We start from the raw sequence: 23,081 nt of genomic DNA, 5'->3' as shown, positions 1-23,081 counted from the left end.
ATTTTGAGTATTCTTTTGTTGAGATGACACTTGTAGTTGGGCAGGGGGTGATAAGTCTTCTGGGTGGGTGTAGGGGGTGGTAGGTTTCCGGACAGGGGGTGATAAGTTCTAGATAGATGCAGCTGGCCTGGAGCATCAGGATGGAACTAAAGTTATGTTTTGTTTTCTCCAAAGTTAGATGATTCAGCAAGGGGCCTTTGAGACTGTTGTTCTCTTTTCTAGGCCCAAAAGACTCCTTCACCTGGGATGCCCCACAGCAGATGGCTGGCTTTGCCCCAGCTGGGCCTGCCTGTCTGCTTTGTGTGCACCTAACTTCAGACCTGCATCTACAAGGGTGTCTTGCTGTGATTCCACATATAAAATTCTGTGACCCAGGGCCCTTTTTTTCTTAGGGATCCAATGTGGAAATCTGAAGAACTGACATGTATTTAAAGTATTTTTTTAATGTATCTAAATGCTTATTTGGTTGATTAAAAAAATATTACACAGAGGGGAAACTATAAATAAGCAGATTAGGAGACCAAAACTAAACCCTTGAGTCGACAGGGCCATAGTTCACTCACCAGAGCTCTTTGACTTCAGGTTCAAGGTGGAAGGGCTCTATTATTAGAATATTATTAGAAAATTCTATTACTATAGAATATTCAGAGGCTGTTGGTTAAGTCACCTGATAAACTAAGCATCAAAGAAAGTAATAAAAGAACTCCTAGATTTAAGTTAACATGAGACGATTTCACTTCAGCCCTTAAAATGTTATTGATTAACTATTCTGTGACCACTGTGTTGACTTCCTGCTCTCCAGGCTCCATTCTCAGCAGGGCAGACAGACCACACATTGGGACAGAGCTAGATAGAGAGAGTGAGATGCCTTTTGAGTGAGAAAGTAATAGGCAGTTCCAATGAGAAAAAGTAAACTGCCCTACAGGGGATTTCTCGACACTGAACAAAATCTTGATTGACATACGAAACTTCATGTTCCTATCTGGAATGAAAATTTAAGTTTTTACCTAAGTACTATTGATGCAATTAAATGTAGTCAGTTGACACATTGTTTTTAGATGCCCTTAGCATTTTTAGTGGAGTCTTCTAAAGAGATTTCCGTGCCCCCATTCTCATTTATCATTTACCACATTTTCTGTGTAAATCTGAAAGATTCTGTGCTTAATTGGGCTTCCCTGGTGGGCTGCCATCTATGGGGTCACACAGAGTCGGACACGACTGACGCGACTTAGCAGCAGCAGCAGGTGGCTCAAACAGCAAAGAATCCTCCTGCAATGTGGGAGACATGGGTTTGATAGCTGGGTTGGGAAGATCTTATTTTAGAGAGCAACAGTTAGTAGGATTGCGGAGGAGCCCCCAACTTCCTTCTGTCTCCAATCTGGAGGAGCAAAAGGGCTGGTGGTGGTTGTTTAGTCACTAAGTTGTGTCCGACTCTTGCAACCCCATGGACTGTAGCCTGCCAGGCTCCTCTGTCCTTGGGATTCTCTAGGCAAGAATACGGGAGTGGGTTGCCATTTCCTTCTCCAGCTAGAGGGCTGCTCCTCTGATTAAAGGGACTGTTCGGCAGGAACTGATGTGCAGCAGGACACACACTCTCTGCTGCCACAGGAGGGAGACCAGCCAGCACAGTAAAGCTCATTCCCAGCCACCTCTGATACCCTTTTGGTGCTTTCTCCTTCCTAAGAACATATAGAAAGAAGATCAGCCCACCTGCTCAGCCTGGGAGAGGTCAAGACACCTTGGCATTCTGGCCTTTTTGTTTTTTCTCTCTAAAACCCCTCCCCTTCCCTTTCTTGAAAACTCTCCTTTATGGGGTCGCTGGACCCCAGATTTGCTGAGCCAGCTTGAGGAGGCTGAGCTAGATCTGCTCCAGGCTTTGGGGCACCTGTGCTCCCTCAACTGTCCTGTCCCCTCATGATGATGGCTGCATCTAACAAGCCATTTAAGTATTAAGATCCAAGAATCTGTTTGGTCTTGGGTTGCAGATCATTTAATATGAACCAGTTTAGGCAGAGGAATTCTCCTTAAGATCTCACCTAACTGACTAGAAAGTTACATTGGGGTTTGGGGCCAATGCCCTAATTGGTTATAAATCTGCCTTGCTTTTTTCCCACCATTGACTTGAGTGTGTATTTCCCTTGGGAACCTGGAAGAGAGAAGTGGCCATAAGAGGGCAAGATTTCCTGTGTCTTGAGATCCCCAGGCCAAAATCTATTAATAGCACTCTTTACTAGCATCTCCATTTCATTATTATCAACAGTCAGGCTTCTGAAGGGCTCAAGAAGTCAAACACATTTTTTTAATGTCTGAACGTTAGATGAGTTGTTATAAAAGCGCCTTTGTTCTGCACGATGCATTGTACCTGGATGAAAGAACTCATTCTAAAAGGAAAACACTGCCCTCCCCCACCATGCCAGAATCCATTGTTTGCCACAAAGGCAGCATCGACTTCAATAGGAGGTAGTAATCACATACATATACAATCATGGCTCAGTTTGACTTTTTTTTTTTTTTAATCTATGAGAGTCTTTAGTAAACCTTTTGTAATATTTTTATTCTTTACTACTGATCTCTATGGCATTGCACAAAAATATCCCCCTGCTTTCCTCATTTCTCTGCATTATCCCCTGAGGTCAGTTTTATTTTAGGTGCTCAGTTCACAAAGTAAAACCAGGAAAGAAATCTGCCCATGTTTAGCTACAAAAATAATAGTTTCAAACCTGTTGTTCTGATTTCCTTCTTGGATGCTTTCTCATTGAGAATTACAGAACTCAGGCTCTAGTTCTCGCAGACACCTTCAGACTTCTGTCTGGAATGGACCTGAGCCCAGAGACCTTCCTTACCTTTAGTTGAACTAGATGCACATCCACATGCTTGCTGTCCGAGTCCTGTTGGACCGAATAGGTTAGGTCTCGGACCCTCTCTGAGGTCATCCGGAGCCAGGTCTCGATCTCAGGTAAGTGGAGGACAATCTTCCAGTCGGCCCCTGTGTGTAACGGGGGAGGCTTTTCGTACTGCTGGTCAGGATCCATGTCCCTCATCACCTCTTCTCCTTCACCCTGCTCCACAGTGGGCGTCAGGTTGATGGCCATGGGTGAAGCATCAGTAGCCATGGGATCCAGGTCCTGTGACCTCAGAGGGGAAAGTGTCACGCTCATGGTTAACATGGAGAAGTCTAAACCTTACTTCTTTCCAAAACAGCTGAAAGGCAAGAGGAAAGAAGAAAGCAAAAGTCAGACAAGATTGCCAAATAAAGGAATGATACTTTGCAGAAGAAACAAGATTTCTAAATTAAGCCAGCTTTCTAAATTAAGAAACCATAGCTCATAACAAAAACAGAAAGAGGTGCTCTGAGTTTCTACCAACTAGGTCCAAGACTCAGCATAAAACAGGAACACAAAACTGTATGGTAATGCCTACCCCAACATCCATTCTCTTCTTACTCCTTAATAACAAAATCCTAGTTTTCAGTTCTGTATACAGTGCCAAGAATTTAAAACTACATTCCCTGCCTCCATCGGAGCTCGCTGTGGTCATGTGGCTAAGTTCTGACCAATGAAATGCATGGTTTCTTTTAAGATAAAGTTGATTAGTTTACTAATGATCTAACTATGTCATTTATCTTTTTTCTGTAATCAATTTGACATAAAATAACAGCTCAGGATCTTATACTTTAAACATTTTAAATAGACATTATTTTTAGTTTCAGGAAAAACTTCTACTCGGGGCAATGGGTTCCTTGTCCTTTTCTAAGTCTTTTTCTAGTTCTATGCATTCAAGTCAGTTTATAGCCTCATTTCCCCATAGATGAAAGGCAGCTGATCAAAATATGAAATGTGATTATCAGAAAGTAGCTATATTTCTTTATATTCTTAAGATTAACTTAATAACAAAAACAAAATTATTTTACATATAAACATGGAGGAGGAATAAACAAAAAAGTTCCCAGTTTGACTTGGAATATGTCACATTCCATACAGGAATGAGCACAGGGAATAATAAGACTTATTGAAATGACAAAAGCCTTAAGAATAATTTATTCTTATGACATATTATTTCAGAAGCTTTCTAAATCATACTCCCTCTCCCAATTTCTTGATTTTTTAAATTACATGATAAGGGGGTTAACAGATGAATTTTTGAAAACAAAGTTATTTGCAAAGAGCAAAATATTATGTTATAAGGTAAGTTTATCACATTGGTACCTGCCTTAGTGAATGGTTTTAGGCTTCAACAGCTTTTCTACACCTGATTGCAAGAGGGAGAAATCCACACCCCACATTTTTAACCACTCTCACATGCAACCTTTAAAATAACAATAATACTAGACTTGACTGTTTTTTAAAAACTAACAGAATCCTGCTCAAACTCTTCCAGAAAATTGCAGAAGAAGAAAACGTCTCCATCACCCTGATACCAAAACCAGACAGAGATGCCACAAAAAAAGAAAAAAACAGGCCAGTATCACTAATGAACATAGATGCAAAAATCCTCAACAAAATTCTAGCAAATAGAATCCAACAATACATTAAAAGGATCATACATAGTGATCAAGTGGGCTTTATCCCAGGGATGCAAGGATTCTTCAATATATGGAAATCAATCAATGTGATACACCATCTTAACAAATTCAAAGATAAAAAAACATATGATCACCTCAATACAGGCAGAGAAAGCTTTTGACAAAATTCAATACCCATTTATGATAAAAAAAAAAAAAAACTCCCCAGAAAGTAGGCACAGAAGAAACTACCTCCACATAGTAAGGGCCATATGTGACAAACCCACAGCAAACATTATTCTCAATGCCAAAGAACTTAAACCTGATCCTCTAAGATCAGGAACAAGACAAGTGTACCCACTCTCACTACTATTACTCAACATAGTTTTGGAAGTCCTAGCCACAGCAATCAGAGAAGAAAAAGAAATAAAATGAATGCAGATTTATAAAAGATGAAGTAAAACTCTCACTGTTTACAGATGACATACTACTATACATAAAAAACCTTAAAGATGCCACTAGAAAATTACTAGAGCTGATCAATGAATATAATAAAGTCACAGGATATAAAAGTAATACACAAAATCCCTTGTATGCATATACACTAACAATGAAAAATCAGAGAGAAATTAGGGGGAAATCAATTAGAATGTATCAAAATTTCACTAAGAGGGATAAAACTCCAGAAGAGTGAGCTTTCTTATGTTCAGTCACTCAGTTGTGTCTGACTCTTTACAACCCCTTGAACTGTAGCCTGCCTGGCCCTTCTGTCTATGTGATTTTCCAGGCAAGAATACTGGAGTGGAAATACTGGAGTGGAGAAGGGAGTGTCATTCCCTTCTCCAGGGGATCTTCCCAACCCAAGGATCTAACCCAGGTCTTCTGTATTGCAGGCAGATTCTTTACCATCTGAGCTACCAGGTAATGTGTGTTATTTATACCAGATATGTCCGTAAGACTTTCCAGAGGAATAACTATGGAAGATTCTTGCTTCTGGAAGTTTGCATATTAAGGCTGATAACACAGATGTGGTTATATATGTAAAGGACAAATAGAGTAGATTAAAACAAATAAAAACATTAAAGAAAAATGCATTAATACCTGATTGCATCACACATAAGTAAAGGGCAAAGAAACCTTATATTCAAGCTGTGAAGGCAAAATTTTCCTGTATGTACCCTGTGACTCAGATGTTAAAGAATCTGCCTGCAATGCAGGAGACCCAGATTCGATCCCTGGGTCAGAAAGATCCCCAAGAAAAGGAAATGGCCACTCACTCTAGTATTCGTGCCTGGAGAATTTCATGAACAGTAAAGCCTAGCAGGCTACTGTCCATGGGGTTGCAAAGAGTCGGACACACTTGAGCCACTAACACTTCTCACAAAATTTCAACCTGCATAGGATGTTTTTATGTTTAGTTGTTCAAACTGTGAAGAGAATTCCCATAACCCAGTAAAGCAAAGCAATACTTTATTTGAAGTATATTTCAACTTCTGTCTATTTGTTTTCCCTCACATACAGCTTTGCCCCTGGGGAAGGAATACCGTCAGTGTCATAGCAGCAGAGCAAGCCCAGGAAGTGGCATTAGATTGACTAATCATCCATTTTCATGGGAACTAATTACAATAAACATTTAATTTTCAATTCCAGTAGCTCACAATTAAATGTACCACCCATGGATAACCACCCTCTATTTCTGATTTTCACAAAATTCCATCTGATTTCCGAGATAAATTGATACTTTAAAGGAAAACTGCCTCATATTGTAGAGATCTACAATAACAGTCTTCCTGTGCATTTTTCCTGCCTTTATCTCAACTAGTCAAGCTTGCTTTCCCATCAAATTAATGACTCTATTTGAATGCAAACAAATAGTAGGAAATTCAGCACAACTCTATACATTCTTCCAAATTCTAAGTTTTGTATTTTTCTTTTACAGGGGGTTCATGTAATAAGATTCCTGTCCAGTCACAGATAAATTTGAGCGGGGTGGAGGGTGGGGAAGCCAATAGACCACAACTTCTGATGATGCAAATGAAGCACTGACTCAAGTACATGCGGATACCTACGCAGTTATAACTCTGGCTCTGAAGCTGTATGAGAGGAGGGATCAACCAGCTTTTTGGAACCCAGAGACCTCCTGTTCCCCTCCCCCATCAAATGCGTATCTGTGGTCACCTTTCCAGCATTAGAGATAATACCACCTTTATCCCAGCTGCTGTTAAAAATAACATAGATCTTCCCACAAATCCTTTCCTTTCCACAAATCCAAAGAAGATTCAACATTTAAAGTGCAAAAGGCAAAAGCAGTAAGGATTTTAAGACTTTAAAAAAAATCTTTGTGGGAAGGTTTTTCTCACCACACTGTATTTATCATCCTACAGAAACTGAAGAAACATGCCATGGATTGCTCACTAACAAGGACTGCTGCTGCTACCTCCCTGACAGTCCACAAGTTTTCCGTCAAAACCTGACGTTAGCAGAATACATTCAACGTGAATAAGACATTTAAATAAGGAGTGTGTTCTTTGACCAAAGTAGGAAGCAAAAAATGCAGCTACACCCGCATCAAAACTGCCCACCTCTTTCTTTCTCTTGTGATTTTCTCTGTTAAATAAAAGAACAGAAAAGCCAGAAATCTGCTGCTGTACTCACTGTAAATGCTTTTGTCTCTAAAGGTCCTTCAGGATTAAGTGCCTGGCTCCTCCTCCTCTCCCCACTTGGGTTCTCTTCTTATAGCCAAACAAGATAAAGGGCCCTATCAGGGCTGCTTCATGCCAGCAGGACACTGGCGAGCCTGTAGAGGACCAGCTGCATGCACTCTTAGTGCCCTAAATCTCCAGCAGAGAGAGGGCTACTGCACTGTCCCTATTTGGAAGCTAATGTATAAGCTCCAGTCCTGTGCAGTCATAGGCTGGCCTTTTGCGAACAAGCAGTGATAAGGGTGCTGAGAAAAAGGAGTTAGTTGCCAAAATGAGGATCACTATGAAAAAGAGTATTTGGGTGGACAGAGCACATCCAGGCATGGTTCAGAAGAATCAAGACCATATACCCCCAAATCAAGCAATTTTAAAGCAGGATAAATTTTAAAATGTACAAATAAAATAATAGTACTATAGCAACATAACCAGTTGACAAAGTCAATTTGAGCTAAATGCATTCAGGCCCTATCTCTTTTCTTAGGAAGAAACTGCTCTTCCCAAAACAAGAGCATCTTCATGTGTATAGTTTGAAAGATGGTCTTATCATCATGTAAATCAACCCCAAACCTAAATACTTACTGTCAATCTTCCCTTACCCTACTCATTCCGCAAAAAAACAAGTGAGAGACTAAAGCATAAGTCTAGCCAAATTGACAAATATGCTCACAACAAAGGACATGCCACAGAGCTGAGGTAGAGAAAATTAAGTTAGGCATCACTAAGTGTCCTTTCTTCTTTTTCTTCATTTTTTTGCTTTCGTATTCTCATAATTACTCTTCACAGAACCTATTCATAGAGACACTGAATTTTGAAAGAGGAAAAACAGTTCCACTGGAATGCTTTGGTTTTTGTCTGTGGCTAGCTCTCATGCTTTGACTGCATTAAGGAAAAATAAATGAACTCAAGAGGTGCACCCTATATCCGCTTCCAGGACTCTAGAATCCGGCTCTGCAAAGAAAACACAAAAACAAGCTTAATAAATGGCTTAATTAAATGTCTCGGCCTACCCAGATGAATGAGGCTCTAATTCATCACCTAGTTTTAAATCTTACAGCCTGTCTACCTCCCCAGCCTCTTGTGAGGTCAAGGGTTGAGAAATTTTAAGTGGCTTTAAGTTCTTTAAGAGGAGAGCCAAAGAATTCCTACAAAATAGTTAAATTTGTACTTAGGGGGATAAAGAGTGCCTTTTGTAAGATGCTCCTCAGGAAGTTCCCATCATTACCCACTCCTCCTTCTTCTTCGCCCTCCTCTCCCAGCCCCAAGCCCTCTAGCACTCATCTGGGTAATGCTGTTCAGTGAGATCACTGTGGTAACCTCAGATTAGGCTCACTTTCTAATCCTCCTACATAACAGAGCAGCCTGCAAATGGGTATCAGTGAGAAGAAGAAGCTCAAGCTTCAAGTACACAGGCTTAAGGAGTAGGGAGGGGGATGAATATAGCCTGTAAATAGTGGGGCCCAGACAGATTTCTATAATTTAAAAGGTCTTCTAGGTGTTATCACTGATGTTCTCCCCCATCCTTTTCCCCTTTGATATATCCTTTGTATATGGCTGTCCCCTCAAGCAAATGGCTGATTTCATCCTACTAACCACACAGAGACCATGAGCCCTCTCCTGGGTCTCTTCTCGATCACTGCTAACTCCTTTGCCCAGAGCATGGGGTCTTGTGTCAGCCATAACACACTTCATCAATTGTCTTCCTTGCTTAACTCCTCCTCCCGCCCTCCCCCCACCCACCTCCTATTATTTAGATCCTCCTCCTGTGGCACGGACACCCAGACTGACTCAGTCAGTTATCACACCTCCCATGTCTTCCTTCCATCACTGCAGTGGTCCGTTCCTGTCACTCCAAGATTCAGTTCGCCACTTCACTCTCCTTGGGGTGGGGTAAGGAGCACAAACACTCATCAGCTGCAAATAGTGCCCATAGTCATTAATTTGTGGATCTGAACTCAGAGATGCTCATGAGTGTTCATATTTCTTACCCCCACTCCAAGTTGCTAATAATCACCTTTAAGCATTAGGCAGCCACCTTTCTGTTGTTCAAGAAAATGTCTTGGGGAGAACTGGATTTGTAAAACTAATACATAATTTATATATTCATTACTTTTGTCAATGCTATTAATAGAAAGAAAATGAAACGAGATTTATATCAAACCAACTGACATTACTGAGAATCAACTATATATAAGGCACCATGTGTATATGTAACTCATCAGATTACTTTCAAGGAAATTATAATTAATGGGGACAATTTCCCTTGCTCCTCTCTCCCCTTAGACACACACACACACGTGCACACACACTCATCTACTAATACCTTTAACATAGGCAGAATGTGGGCAAACAAAGCCCTGTAGGGGCCCTGTGGGGTGGCATTAATCCTGGATAGAGGAAAGATAAGGAAGAACCTGAAGAAGGAAACATTTGAGATAGGCTTGTAAAAGTGGGTATGATTTAGATGGGCAAAAATACAAGGGAGATGGGGGAAGAATTCCAGCCTGGAGGAAATACATGAACAAAGACACCTCAACATCAAGAACTGGGGAGAATCAGCAAATAATTCAGTGTTGAGAGGAATTGGGAGCTTGATGGGATGGGAACCAGAAGCAATTAAGACTACAAGGTACAAAAAAAAAAAAAGTGCTGGCAAAAAAAAAAAAAAAAAGACTACAAGGTAAGCTGCAACCGTGTTATAAGAACACTTTGAACACCATACAATGGAGTTTGAAATGAATCTCACAGGGATCAGGAACTCTGAAAAGACTGCAAAAGAAGAGAATAGAATTACAGTTGTGTGCTAGAATGAGACAGAAAAATCAATATACAAACTCTTATTTACCAAGAAAATTAAATGAGAAATAAGCATTATGAGAGAATCAACATCTTTTCCAGGCAAACTTCATCAATATAAAATGTAATCTTAAAAACTTCTTTATACCCCATAAAAAACAGAAAGAAAGACTGATTGAGACAGAAAGACCACAAGTCTGACTTTTAGATCAGAGTGATTAAAGGAGTTCTGTGCTCTGTTCTACCTACTCCATTAAATATAAAAGAGTTCTCCATTTTTAGCTCTCTATTAACCCTAGCATCATATATCTGAAGTGGAAAATTTTTTAGGAGCATTTTATGCAATGTTTTTACTTTTTTCTTGTTCTAAAATTTTTTAATTAATTAAAAAGTAACAAATAGTAATTCAAACATTATAAAAACAGATACTATTGAAGTTAAAAGCTACTTCTCTGTCCCAATATTTTCATCCCAAATCAATAAGTGATAAGAGGCTATTTATCTTTTGTGTCCTCCATATGTAAAGTAGAAAGGAAATGAACCCTAAAAGAAAAGTTGTCTTTTAAGATTCTGAAGCCTAAATTAGTCAGTTATCTCTATTAATGAAGCAATATAGAAGTGTTTGCTAGTTCAGTGTTGATTTACTAGGTACTAGTATGTATTCTACAGAAAGTTGTTACCGACAAACTCAAAGAATGTTGGGAAATTTCTGCAAAGAGACAGCCAACTGAATACATGTATCTGATTTGGCTCCCTCTAGAAACCTCACTAACACTACTGCAGTGGGGTTTCGGTTTGAAGTTTGTTTTAAGTGTAAACACTCGAGAATGCGAGGGAAAACAGTAATATTTTTGGCAGCTGAAAATCAAATGAATGTGATAAATGCCTTAGCCAACCCAAGAAAACAAAATCCTAAACCCAGTGGCACAGAGAGCAAAGAACCAACCTGATCTTACCTTAGAGTTCTTTAAGTATTTTGAAATTGGTGGAGTCAGATACCTCTGGCATTGGAGATGGAAAAGTACTTAGTGAAAAATTAACTTTACCCAAGAAAACTCTGGCCTTCCTTCCAACTCCTGAGAGGTAATCTCTAAACTTTTGGAATTTCCTGAGTGATAGGATTATTTTTGTTGTTCATGGTGGGCCCCTTAGTCTACACTAACAAGGTGATGCCTGATGGGAGCTAACCAGACAGAAAGACCATTAATGCAATTGGAGGGTTGGGGCCTTGAGCAACCATATGGGCAGTCATTCAATCATTCATGCCTAAGTAATGAAGCCCCAATACAAATTATCAACACTGAAGCTCAAGCTAACTTCCCAGGTCGGCAATACTCCTTGTATTGCTACCCCCAAGTAGCAGTACTACTTGGTTATATACCAAGTACAAGAGGTAATGCATCCCTAAGGACATAGAAGCTTTGTATCTGGAAACTTCCCAGTCCCAGATTCCACCCTATGTTTCTTCCTTTGGCTGGTTCTGATTTGCACACTTCTGCTATAATAAAACTACAATCCTAAGTATAGTGCTCTCCTGAGTTCTGTGAGTTGATCTATCAAATTATCCAATCTGAAGGAGTCTGTGAGAATCTCCAAATTTATCATTATCTGGTCTGAGTGAGGACGGTCCTGGGGACCCCAGAACTTGCAGCTGATATCAGAAATCTTGGGCAAACTAGACAGTCTTAAGGAACTGTACCCTTAACCTCAAGTTTCACCTAACTGTGGATAAAGGAGCAATGCTACGTTGAAAAGATTAATTCTGATTGAAAAATGTTTAGAGACATTAGAATTTTAGGTCTTTCCTTATTCTGTGTTGCTGGGTTGTTGCACTCACTCCGATTCTAGATGATTATTATTCAGAAAGAATCAGCCAAAGGATCTCTGGACTTAGGGGTTCTGGGCAGTTGAATATAGCAGTACCTTGAAAATAGGTGAATTAAGTTAACAGGCATTCAGAGTGCTGAGACCCTGAGTCCTCCTCTGCAACTTGACTCTCCAAAGCCTTTATCCACCATTTAGGAGACTAGAGACACCTCCCCCACCCCCGCAAGCAGATCTGATCAGTCCAAGACACAATACAAAAATCTGGCACATCCAGATCACCATACAATGACATTCAGGCCTACCCACACACTCAGAGATTCAACCAGTTTTCTAGTCTCCTACTCCTAAATATGATTAGGCAGTTAAGGATTAGCAGAAATTAAGGAAAAACTCTAATTTGGATAACAGTCGCAAAGGAAGCAAACAAAAAACTTCACCTGGAGGAAATAGACTACGCAAGGAGAAGATGATTTGGTGAAAAATAAAAATTATCAGAGATAAGATATTGTATCCATGAAGAACAGAATTTTATTTTTTAAAATGTATAGAAAAAAGAAAAATTTGGAAAAATAAAAACATGATAGCAGAAAGGGAAATCTTAATATAGTGGCTGGAAATAAAGTTGAAGAAATCTCACAGAAAGTAAAGCAAAAGATAAATAGACAGAAATTAGGAGAGAGATAATCAGGGACCAATCCAAGAGGTCCAAGAATAGGAGTCCCTGAAGGTGAAATGAAAAAGAAAGGAAAATATCATTAATAAAATCTTATAAGAAAATGAAGGACATGAGTAAGAAGACCCACTCAGTGTATGAAAATAGACACACAATAGGGCACTTTATTGAAATTCAGAATACTAGGAAAATAAGATTTGGGTTAAAGGTAGAGGCATATACAAAGAATTATAAATTAGATTAATTTAGATCTCAATAGTAACTGTGATATTGTGATTTATAGTAAGAATATCTATTTTGTCCTTATCCCCATTTCTGGCACAGAGTTCCTAAAATTCTGGGAATGTCCAAAGCACAAGAGTAAAGAGATCATCTTTCGTTATAATATTTGTTCTTTTGTCCTTCTTACTGAACTAGCTCCAGAGCCATAATGATGAAAGGAGTGTCTTGTTATTCTATAAAGTCTCTTTCAGCCACACCTGAGTTTAAGTTAATGAGGTGACTTTCAGAAAGGATGGGGGCTGATTGCCAGGGAAACCAACCAGATTAAGAGGTTGGAACTTTTGGTCCCACTGTTATAGCCACGCGTTCCGGGAAACAAACTCACTCAGAAGGACACTGCAGATAGTGCAGTGCAGTTTATTACACCGACAGGCCCAAGGGAGAGTCTCATCTTAGCCAAGGACCCCAACCAGCATTTGTGAAAATCTTTTATACCCCATGTGTACGTGTCCAAACCCACCACCCCAAATTCCTTGAAATTTACATAAACAAAGGAAGGGTAAATACAACTACAATAACCCCATCATTCACATGTTATGTGTTCAAACAGTTAATAATCAATAAGCTCGTGGTCACGTTCCAACCAGTTAATAATAGATAATCCCAATAGATATGGAAAAAATTTATGACCTTTCCGGAGGCAGAGGTGATTACGGTATGTTTCCTCTTAGGCAATGAGTAACCTGGATGTGATCTTCAATATTCCCCTGCCCAGAGGGGGTCTTATCCTTCCATTGTCATTCCCATAGGTGCAAAGCACAGAGTTCAGAGTCCACTGGAGAGGTGGCCGCGCACGACCAGCACGGACAGGCCTGAGATGGAGTCCAGGCCCTATGAATTCCTTCTTCACCACCCCTCAACTTTTAGGGAGGAGAGAGGGGCTAGAGGTTGAATCAAACACTAATGCCTATGATTTAATTAATCATGACTGTGCAATAAAGCCCCATAAAAACCCAAAAGGACAGGCTTTGGAGAGCCACCAGGTTGGTGAACAAGAATGCATCCACAGGCTAGGTGGCTGGTACATCCCAAACTCCACAGAGACAGAAACTCCTGTGCTCAGGACCCTCTGGACTTTGCCCTGTGTCTCTCTTTATCTGGCTGTTCGCTCATATTCTTCATAACCTTTGTGACAAAATGATAATCTAGCAAGTAACCTGTTTTCCTCAGTTCTGTGAGTGGTTCTAATTAATCTAACCTGAGGAAGGGGTTGTTTTATAGTCAGTCAGTCAGAAGCACAGGAAAACAATCTGGATTTGCAACTGACACCTGAAGTGAGTAGCGAGAAGGGGACAGTCCTGTGGGCGAGCCCTTAACATGTGTTATCTGATACTATTTTCAGGCAGACTGTGCCAGCACTAAGTTAAATTACAGGATGCCCAGCCAATATCACTGAGTTGCTTTGTGTGGTAAAAACCACACACTCAGCAATGCCAAAAGTGAAGAAAAGTATTGAGAATAGAAGAGACAGACAGAAGTATGTTTTTCCATAATAGCAACATTGGAGACTAGAAGACAATTGTTTTTCTCAAGAAGAAGAAAGAACCCTAGCATATAATGGGATACTGAGAACAAAACAGTTTGATTAAAAAAAATCAAATGTGAGGACAGGATAAGAGACTAGTCTCTTCACATTTAAGTTCATAAGAAAAGAAACCTCCCACACACTTTTCTCAAGAGATACCAGTCTCTTTGGTAGGTACTCCACCAAAACAAAGAGGTAACCAAGGAAGAGGAAGTTAAAGGATGCAACAAACAGCAAACCTATCACCCCAGGGTGGTAAAGAGGAGAAATTTAAGGATGCCAGCCATACACCAGGGCAAGGAAGGCATCCAATCCAGATTGGACCAGGTCAGAAGGCTCTCAGAAAGACTTCTCCAAACAGATGACACTGAAAGAAAACCTGATGTGAATGAACACAACAAGAAGATATTTGTTGATCTAGTGGAGCACTGGAGATTGAATTAGAGACAATTCAATTAGAGACACAGAAAACTAAGCAAATAATAACAATAAACTCTAGAAAAAAATTAAAAGGTATACAAAAATAGAATAGGAATTATATTATTCTATGTGGTTTAGTTAAAAATTGCATTTACATATTCTTAATATTAACACTAAATGTTGATGTAATCCAAGTCACATGTTTTTGCAGGAAGAACTGGGGGTAAGAATTGTGTGTGTGCACTCATGGGCATGTGTGCCTCTGTGAGAGAAAGTAAGAGAGAGGGATGGGATGGGAAAACAAGCTAAATAAATTCCTATCTTTCATAGTGAGAAGTCAATACATAAAATAAGAGAAAAAATACTCAGGAAGTAGTCATGCCATTCAATTGTTCTAAGATGAAGGTACTTACCAAAGAATCAGCTGACAGATGAAAATGGTTGCCTCTGAAGAAATGGAAATGGAAAAGAAAGTCTAGAGGCTGCTGTTTGTCTAAAATCCCCAAGCTACCTGACTCTAAACTATTTGTGTGTAAACTCGCAAATTTAAAATACCTAGATTAAAAAATAAAAGCGTTTCTTAACTGCAGGACAGGGTTTTAATAGACTCAGGTACATTGAGAATTTCCAAATAAGGAATAGGAATATATGACTTATTTGACTATGAAAATGATTACTTTTGCTTGCTTGTTTGGAGTAGAGAATGGCACAAGACTGGATGGGGCACTCAGTTATAATGCTAAGTTTAAAATTGTGCCTACCCACCTGTTAAAACACCCTAGTTTAAAAGACAAAATGCTTATTGTGACTCAGTTCAACAATAAGGTTATATTTGTTTCATTCAAATAATTCCTTTAAGAAATAAGTGCTTCCTATGAACTAAACCTGATCTCAAGATGAAAGCCACAGAAGATTAAGGGACCAAGCTGAAGATAAGGTTATTTCATTATTTGTCCCATGAGTGGATATGTTCTAGAGTGAATAACTATTATTTCTGACGACAACTGAATCAGACTAAAATACAAAATAATGAACTTGAGCCAGATCTTTCAACTAATAATACATTTGTTAGGACCATTCATGCTGCAACTTGAGAAACATCAAACGACTACCCACACTTCTATTCTTTCACCAACAGAAGGCATTTTACAGGTGAGGAACTTTCATAAAGACCAGGATTTTCAAAAGCATTATTTCCTATTCATTATTATTTCTTATTCACCCTAACCTCCCAGACATGCAAAAAAGATTTTCTTTAGAAGATTCTAATGTCAGATTTAAAAATACTAATGGAGATAGTAAGAGCTCTTAATATCTAAAGGTCTGATGTGATCACAGATCCTCCCTCTGAATGTTCTTTTTTACATAAAGAATAATTAAAGGTCTGATATTATATCTGCTTTTCTTTTTTTTTTTTTTTAAATTTATTTATTTTTTTCCAGTGGGTTTTGTCATACATTGATATGAATCAGCCATAGATTTACACTTATTCCCCATCCCGATCCCCCCTCCCATCTCCCTCTCCACCCGATTCCTCTGGGTCTTCCCAGTGCACCAGGCCGGAGAACTTGTCTCATGCATCCCACCTGGGCTGGTGATCTGTTTCACCATAGATAGTATACATGCTGTTCTTTTGAAACATCCCACCCTCACCTTCTCCCACAGAGTTCAAAAGTCTGTTCTGTATTTCTGTGTCTCTTTTTCTGTTTTGCATATAGGGTTATCGTTACCATCTTTCTAAATTCCATATATATGTGTTAGTATGCTGTAATGTTCTTTATCTTTCTGGCTTACTTCACTCTGTATAAGGGGCTCCAGTTTCATCCATCTCATTAGGACTGGTTCAAATGAATTCTTTTTGACGGCTGAGTAAAATTCCATGGTGTATATGTACCACAGCTTCCTTATCCATTCATCTGCTGATGGGCATCTAGGTTGTTTCCATGTCCTGGCTATTATAAACAGTGCTGCGATGAACATTGGGGTGCATGTGTCTCTTTCAGATCTGGTTTCCTCAGTGTGTATGCCCAGAAGTGGGATTGCTGGGTCATATGGCAGTTCTATTTCCAGTTTTTTAAGGAATCTCCACACTGTTTTCCATAGCGGCTGTACTAGTTTGCATTCCCACCAACAGTGTAAGAGGGTTCCCTTTTCTCCACAGCCTCTCCAGCATTTATTGCTTGTAGACTTTTGGATAGCAGCCATCCTGACTGGTGTGTAATGGTACCTCATTGTGGTTTTGATTTGCATTTCTCTAATAATGAGTGATGTTGAGCACCTTTTCATGTGTTTGTTAGCCATCTGTATGTCTTCTTTGGAGAAATGTCTGTTTAGTTCTTTGGCCCATTTTTTGATTGGGTCATTTATTTTTCTGGAATTGAGCTGCAGGAGTTGCTTGTATATTTTTGAGATTAATCCTTTGTCTGTTTCTTCATTTGCTATTATTTTCTCCCAATCTGACGGCTGTCTTTTCACCTTACTTAACTAGAACACTTTTTAACACCATACACAAAAATAAACTCAAAATGGATTAAAGATCTAAATGTAAGACCAGAAACTATAAAACTCCTAGAGGAGAACATAGGCAAAACACTCTCCGACATAAATCACAGCAAGATCCTCTATGACCCACCTCCCAGAATATTGGAAATAAAAGCAAAACTAAACAAATGGGATCTAATGAAACTTAAAAGCTTTTGCACTATAAAAGAAACTATATCTGCTTTTCAAAGAAACAATTCAGCAAGGTAAAATTATTTCAAATATTTTACAATGGTTTTGCTTAAAATGAATCAAGTTTATTAAATACTGTTAAGTATTTCTGTCCATTCAGTCATCTAAATTGAAGATTGGTATCCCTGATAAAGTATGACTTGCTCCAACATGAACTGTTGCTTTAAAAAATAATTCCTAGAATAAATAAAAATTATACATTATGGACCTGCAAAGAAAAATAAAATATATATTTTCCAGTAAAAAAGAGATAGAACAAAAATAAATATGGGCTTGTACTATATATGCTGGTAGGCAATAAAAGCATAGGGCATGGACAAGCTTAAGCTTTTTTCTTAATGAATTATTCATTCTCTTGCTTAAGGAAATAAATAGCAATAATAGAAAGTGCTGAGTAACAGCTAATGACTTAAAAGCCTCTAAAAAGAACCTGACAGATCCTTTAAGGACCCTAAAAACTTAGATTGAATACTACCAGATGCTCTGTCAGATCTTCCCTTCAGGAAACAGGAAAAAAATATTTTATTTTTTAAATGTAAGTTGTCTCCTCTAAATCCCAGGGAGTACAAGGGACAAAATGCTGAATGTTATAACAGATCAACCTGTACTCTTTCCCAACTGCTTGAGAGCTAAAGCCTAGTAAGTTGAAAGCAAAAACCTTCCAGGCCTTGGATTTTATCACTTACCACTAACAAAGTTTAGCTGTGCTGTGGGAAGACAGCAGCAGATTCCCAGAGAGGTCATCATTTCCAAGCCTTTCACTTCTTGCTCTCCTTGGTAAGTCTTGGATAAGACTTTATCATCAAGCACATGAGAATCTGGCAGTCATCCAAGACCCAAGGGTCATCCAGATGCTTTAAAGCCAACTAAGCGTTTTATTTTAATTTTTCCTATCTTTCCTTCTTAGCAACAGTTAAATTTGATAGGGCACTCATAAACAGTTGTTCCTTCTCCATCAGGCTCAGAAAATCATCTTTGTATAATTTTTCAATTTAGATTTCACAATCATATCATACATCACATGACACAGCTATTTTGGGTCGTACTTAGTCACTTACAGCTAAATACAAATGAACCTCAGACAAATTATGCCTGCCACAGCTTCTGTTCATTGTGCCCTTTGCCCAGATCCTGTCATCATTAACAGCTCCCTATGAGTCATTGATTTGGATACTCAACATCTTTTGAATGAATTTCTTCAACAAGAAATGTTACTTCATAGGTTTGAAAATGAACAATCCAGAATGTGTCATCAATACAGCTGACAACTTTTAGAACAAGAGTATTTGGAATGACCTTTAATTAAACTAGACTCTATAATGTGGGAGTTTTATTTCATTTTTAAATAATGTAAAACACAAACATCTGAGAGAATATGGCTTTTCTCAGCTTCCATCATAATGTGCAAAGTAACATGAAGAAAACAGATTTAGACAGATTTATAAGAAAGCAGAGAAATATTTTGCCCTGACAGTTTTATGTATACCATAGTTTGAGGGAGAAAAGGGTATTTAATGGGCATCTCACTTTGACACTTTCTTGGTGCTATGAAAAACAAGTGAGGCAACACTTGTTGACCCTCCCCCTTCCAGGAACTTCAGGCCCAGGAAAGGAAGAACTAGCAGTTTCTGTGTGGACTTACTTCTCAACTGAACTATAAAGAGAAAAGGTTGGAGAAAAACTGCTCTGAACATAAAGAATAAGTCTACTGTTTTTCCATTTTTTACCAGCTTTATTGAGATACAACTGACATATAAATGTGTATACACTTAAGTGTATATGAGGGCTTCCCTGGTGGCTCAGATGGTAAAGAATCTGCCTGTAATATAGGATATCTGGGTTTGATCCCTGAGTTGGGAGGATCCCCTGGAGAAGAGAATGGCTACCCACTCCAGTATTCTTGCCTGGAGAATTCCATGGACAGAGGAGCCTGGTGGGCTACAGTCCATGGGGTCACAAAGAGTTGGACATGACTGAATGACCAAGCATGCACACAAGTTTATGTGATGATCTGACATATAAATATTGCAAAAGGATAACAACATAAGGTTAGTTAATACACCCATCAACTCACATAATTACGATCTTGTGTATGTGTGGTGAGATCACTTAAGATATATTAGTATTAAATATAGTCACAATACTGTCCATTAGATTCACAGAACTTAATCATCTTATATCTGGAAGATAATGCCTCTAACAACCACATTCTACTTTCCATTTCTATGAGCTTGGCTTTATTTTAGATTCCACATACAAGTAAAACCATATAATATTTCCCTTTCTCTGTCTAACTTTTATTACTTAGCCCTCAGGTCAATCCATGTTGTCACAAATGGTAGGGTTTCCTTCCTCTTATGAATTATAAATATATATATATACACACACACATATATACACACACACACACACATTCATGTCACATTATATTTATCCATTCATCTCTTGATGAACACAGATTTTTCCCATGTCTTAGTTATTGTGAACAATGCTGCAATAAACATGGGGATAGATATCTCTTCAAGACAGTGATTTCATTTTTTGAGGATATATACTCAGAAATGGGATTGCTGGATCACATAGTAGTTCTATTTTTTGAGGAACCTTCATACTATTTTCCACAGTAGCTACACCAATTTACATTCGCATCAATAGTGCACAACAGTTGCCTTTTCTCCACATCCTCACCAGCATTTGCTGTCACTTGTCTCTTTGAGAACAGTTATTCTAATAAGTGTGAGGTGATATCTCATCGTGGTCTTGATTTGTATTTCCCTGACGATTACTAACATTGAGCAACTTTCCTTATACCTGTTGGCCATTTGTGTATCTTCTTTGGAAAAATATCTACTCACATTCTCTGCCCATTTTTAAATGGGATTATTCAGGGGATTTGCTATTGAGCTGTGTAAGTTTCTTGTATATTTGAGATGTTAACTCCTTATCTAATATATGGTGTGCAAATATTTTCTCCTATTCCATATACTACAAAAACTTTTTCCCAGTTGAGTATTCTTTTTTTTTTTTTTTTTTTAATTTTTTTATTAGTTGGAGGCTAATTACTTCACAACATTTCAGTGGGTTTTGTCATACATTGATATGAATCAGCCATAGATTTACACTTATTCCCCATCCCGATCCCCCCTCCCACCTCCCTCTTCACCCGACTCCTCTGGGTCTTCCCAGTGCACCAGGCCCGAGCACTTGTCTCATGCATCCCACCTGGGCTGGTGATCTGTTTCACCATAGATAGTATACATCCAGTTGAGTATTCTTGACTGCCTTGTCAAATGACTCAACTCTGCCCTCCAGTGAGTAAGCACCAGCCCCCAGGCCACACCCCCCCCCACCACAGGCCATGTACACGGCTTCAGGGGGCCCTAGCTCCACCCTCCAGCAGGTCAACACCAAGTCCTATCCCCTCGGGGCTGCATGAGCAGCCACAGGGGGACCCAGCCCCACCCATCAGCAGGCCAGCAGCAGCTCCATGCCCCCCTCACCAGACGACACAGCCCACTGCACAGGAAGCCTACCCCACCCTCCAGAGGCACTGAAGCCACCACTGAAGCCACCACATGAGGCATGACCCTGCAGCCAATGAGACCAGGGGCCAGTCTGACCTCCCAAAGCATCCACTGTAATCAGCTCCAGCACAACAGAAGGGCAGACACATCCCACAGTGATGGCAATCCTAGAATGTACAGCTCTGGTAACCAGAGGGGAGTGCTTCTGGGCCCCAAAGCACATCTCCTCCTTAAGGCCACTTCTCCAAGATTGAGAAATGTAACCAACCTACCCAACACACTGAAATAGAGAACTGGGCAAAATGAGGAGACAGACTATGTTCCAGACAAAGAAATGAGGCATAACCTCAGAAAAACAACCAAATGAAGCGGAGAAAAGCAATCTTTAAGATGATTGTTTTGATTTATTTATCAGGCAAATTATAGATCTTCATTTCTTTGTGGTTGGAGTTTTGTTAGTTTTCTTTGGTCGTGTCGTATATTGCCTGACACTTCATGATCCATGAAACTTTACATTGGCTTTCGTCTATTTGAAGGAGCAAGCACGTCTTCCAGTATTTATAGTTTGGTTTCAGTAAGAAAAGACCTTCTCCTGTCTATTCCTTCAGTTGGTGGAATAACCTACAGAATCACAGTTATGCTGGGCTGGAGCTGGCTATGAGGTTGTTGCTGGGTTCGCAGTGAGATCCACGGTTGGCAGGCTTGTTCTCAGGGTCTCAGGTGGATGTGGATAATGCCTGGTGCCTCTAGTACCTTATTCAGTAAGTAATACTGAGTAAGTAGTGCTCAGACAGCTGTCCACTTCAGAATCCACAGTGGGGTCTTCAGACAGTGGACCTATTACAGGTGTGTGGCAGGTGTGGTCTCTAGGAAGACTGCCACCTGGTCATTGGATGGGTCCCTATGTGGGCAGGACTTATCGTGAACCTCAGCTGAGAGGGGCTGAAAGCAAGCCCCAGGACTGTTTCAGTTTCCAGGGCCAAAACTGAACTCTGCAGACCTGCCTCTGCAAGCATAGGTAAGTCTCCCACCAGGTCCCTGAGCAAGCTGGACTGATCCCTGACTGGGAGTAGAGGTACTAAAGCCAAGTATAGGGCCCTTTCAGGATCTCCAAGAGTTTGGGCAAAAGGGCCTGCTGCCTGATCCCCATGCCAGCAAAATTGCTGGCAGACTGCAAAGGCATTGGAGTAAGGCCCTTTCAGATCTCCAAGGGCACACTCAGGAGTGTCTCCTATGCTGGGACCCTAGAGCCCCAGGACTGCTGGCAGACTGGCAGACCGTGGCTGTGAGGAAGCTAATGCCATGGGTAGGGCTCTTTCAAGGTCTCCGAGGATCCATATGAGAGTTTCTCCTGCCTGGTTCCTATGCCAACAGGCTTGCTCTTGGATTGCAGCTGGCACAGGACTAATACCTAGTCTGAGGCCCTTCAAGGATTGCCAGGGCACAGATGAGAGTATCTCCTACCTCATCAAGTCTCTGTACTTTTAAACTAGTTTCTGAGTCTATTGTTGTTAAGTTGATCAATCGTGTGCAACTCTTTGTGACTCATGGACTGCAGCACACCAGGCTCCCCATTCTTCACTATCTCCCAGAGTTGGTTCAAACTCATGTCCATTGAGTTGGTGATACCATCCAACTATCTTATCTTCTGTCACCCCCTTCTCCTCCTGCCCTCAATCTTTCCCAGCATCAGGGTCTTTTTCAATGAGCTGACTCTTCGCATCAGGTGGCCAAAGTATTGGAACTTCAGCATCAGTCCTTCCAATGAATATTTAAGACTGATTTCTTTTAGGATTGACTAGTTTGATCTCCTTGCAGTCCAAAGGATTCTCAAGAGTCTTCTCCAGCACCACAGTTCAAAAACTTCAAGTCTTCGGCACTCAGCCTTCTCTCTGGTCCAACTTTCACATATGTACATGACTACTGGAAAAACCATAGGTTTATGGATCTTTGTTGGCAAAGTGATGTCTCAGCTTTTTAATATGCTGCCTAGGTTTGTCATAGCTTTCCCTCCAAGGAACAAGCATCTTTTGATTTTATGGCTGTAGTCACTCTCCGTAGTGATTTTGGAGCCACAGAAAATAAAATCTGTGACTACTTC

General features: G+C 39.8%; 1 protein-coding gene across 3 annotated transcripts in view; it reads right to left on the bottom strand.

The window, feature by feature from the left end:
- Nucleotides 1-23,081, bottom strand: part of AKAP6 (A-kinase anchoring protein 6) — a 493,795-nt gene that overhangs the window by 381,486 nt on the left and 89,228 nt on the right. Inside the window, exons 1-2 of one of the 3 annotated variants that reach the window (XM_043921796.1) lie at nt 7,157-7,301; nt 2,844-3,201 (exon numbers count right to left, since the gene is read on the bottom strand). In XM_043921796.1, the coding sequence (XP_043777731.1) occupies nt 2,844-3,167 (324 nt within the window). In that variant the 5' untranslated portion in view covers nt 3,168-3,201; nt 7,157-7,301. Of the gene's footprint in view, nt 1-2,843; nt 3,202-3,420; nt 3,522-7,156; nt 7,302-23,081 lie in introns of those variants that run through there. The other 2 variants (XM_043921797.1, XM_043921795.1) reach the window with 2 other exon arrangements.

This window comes from Cervus elaphus, chromosome 13, assembly GCF_910594005.1.
Source record: "Cervus elaphus chromosome 13, mCerEla1.1, whole genome shotgun sequence".
Classification (NCBI taxonomy): Eukaryota; Metazoa; Chordata; class Mammalia; order Artiodactyla; family Cervidae; genus Cervus; species Cervus elaphus.
This window is presented reverse-complemented; position numbering and strand designations above follow the sequence as displayed.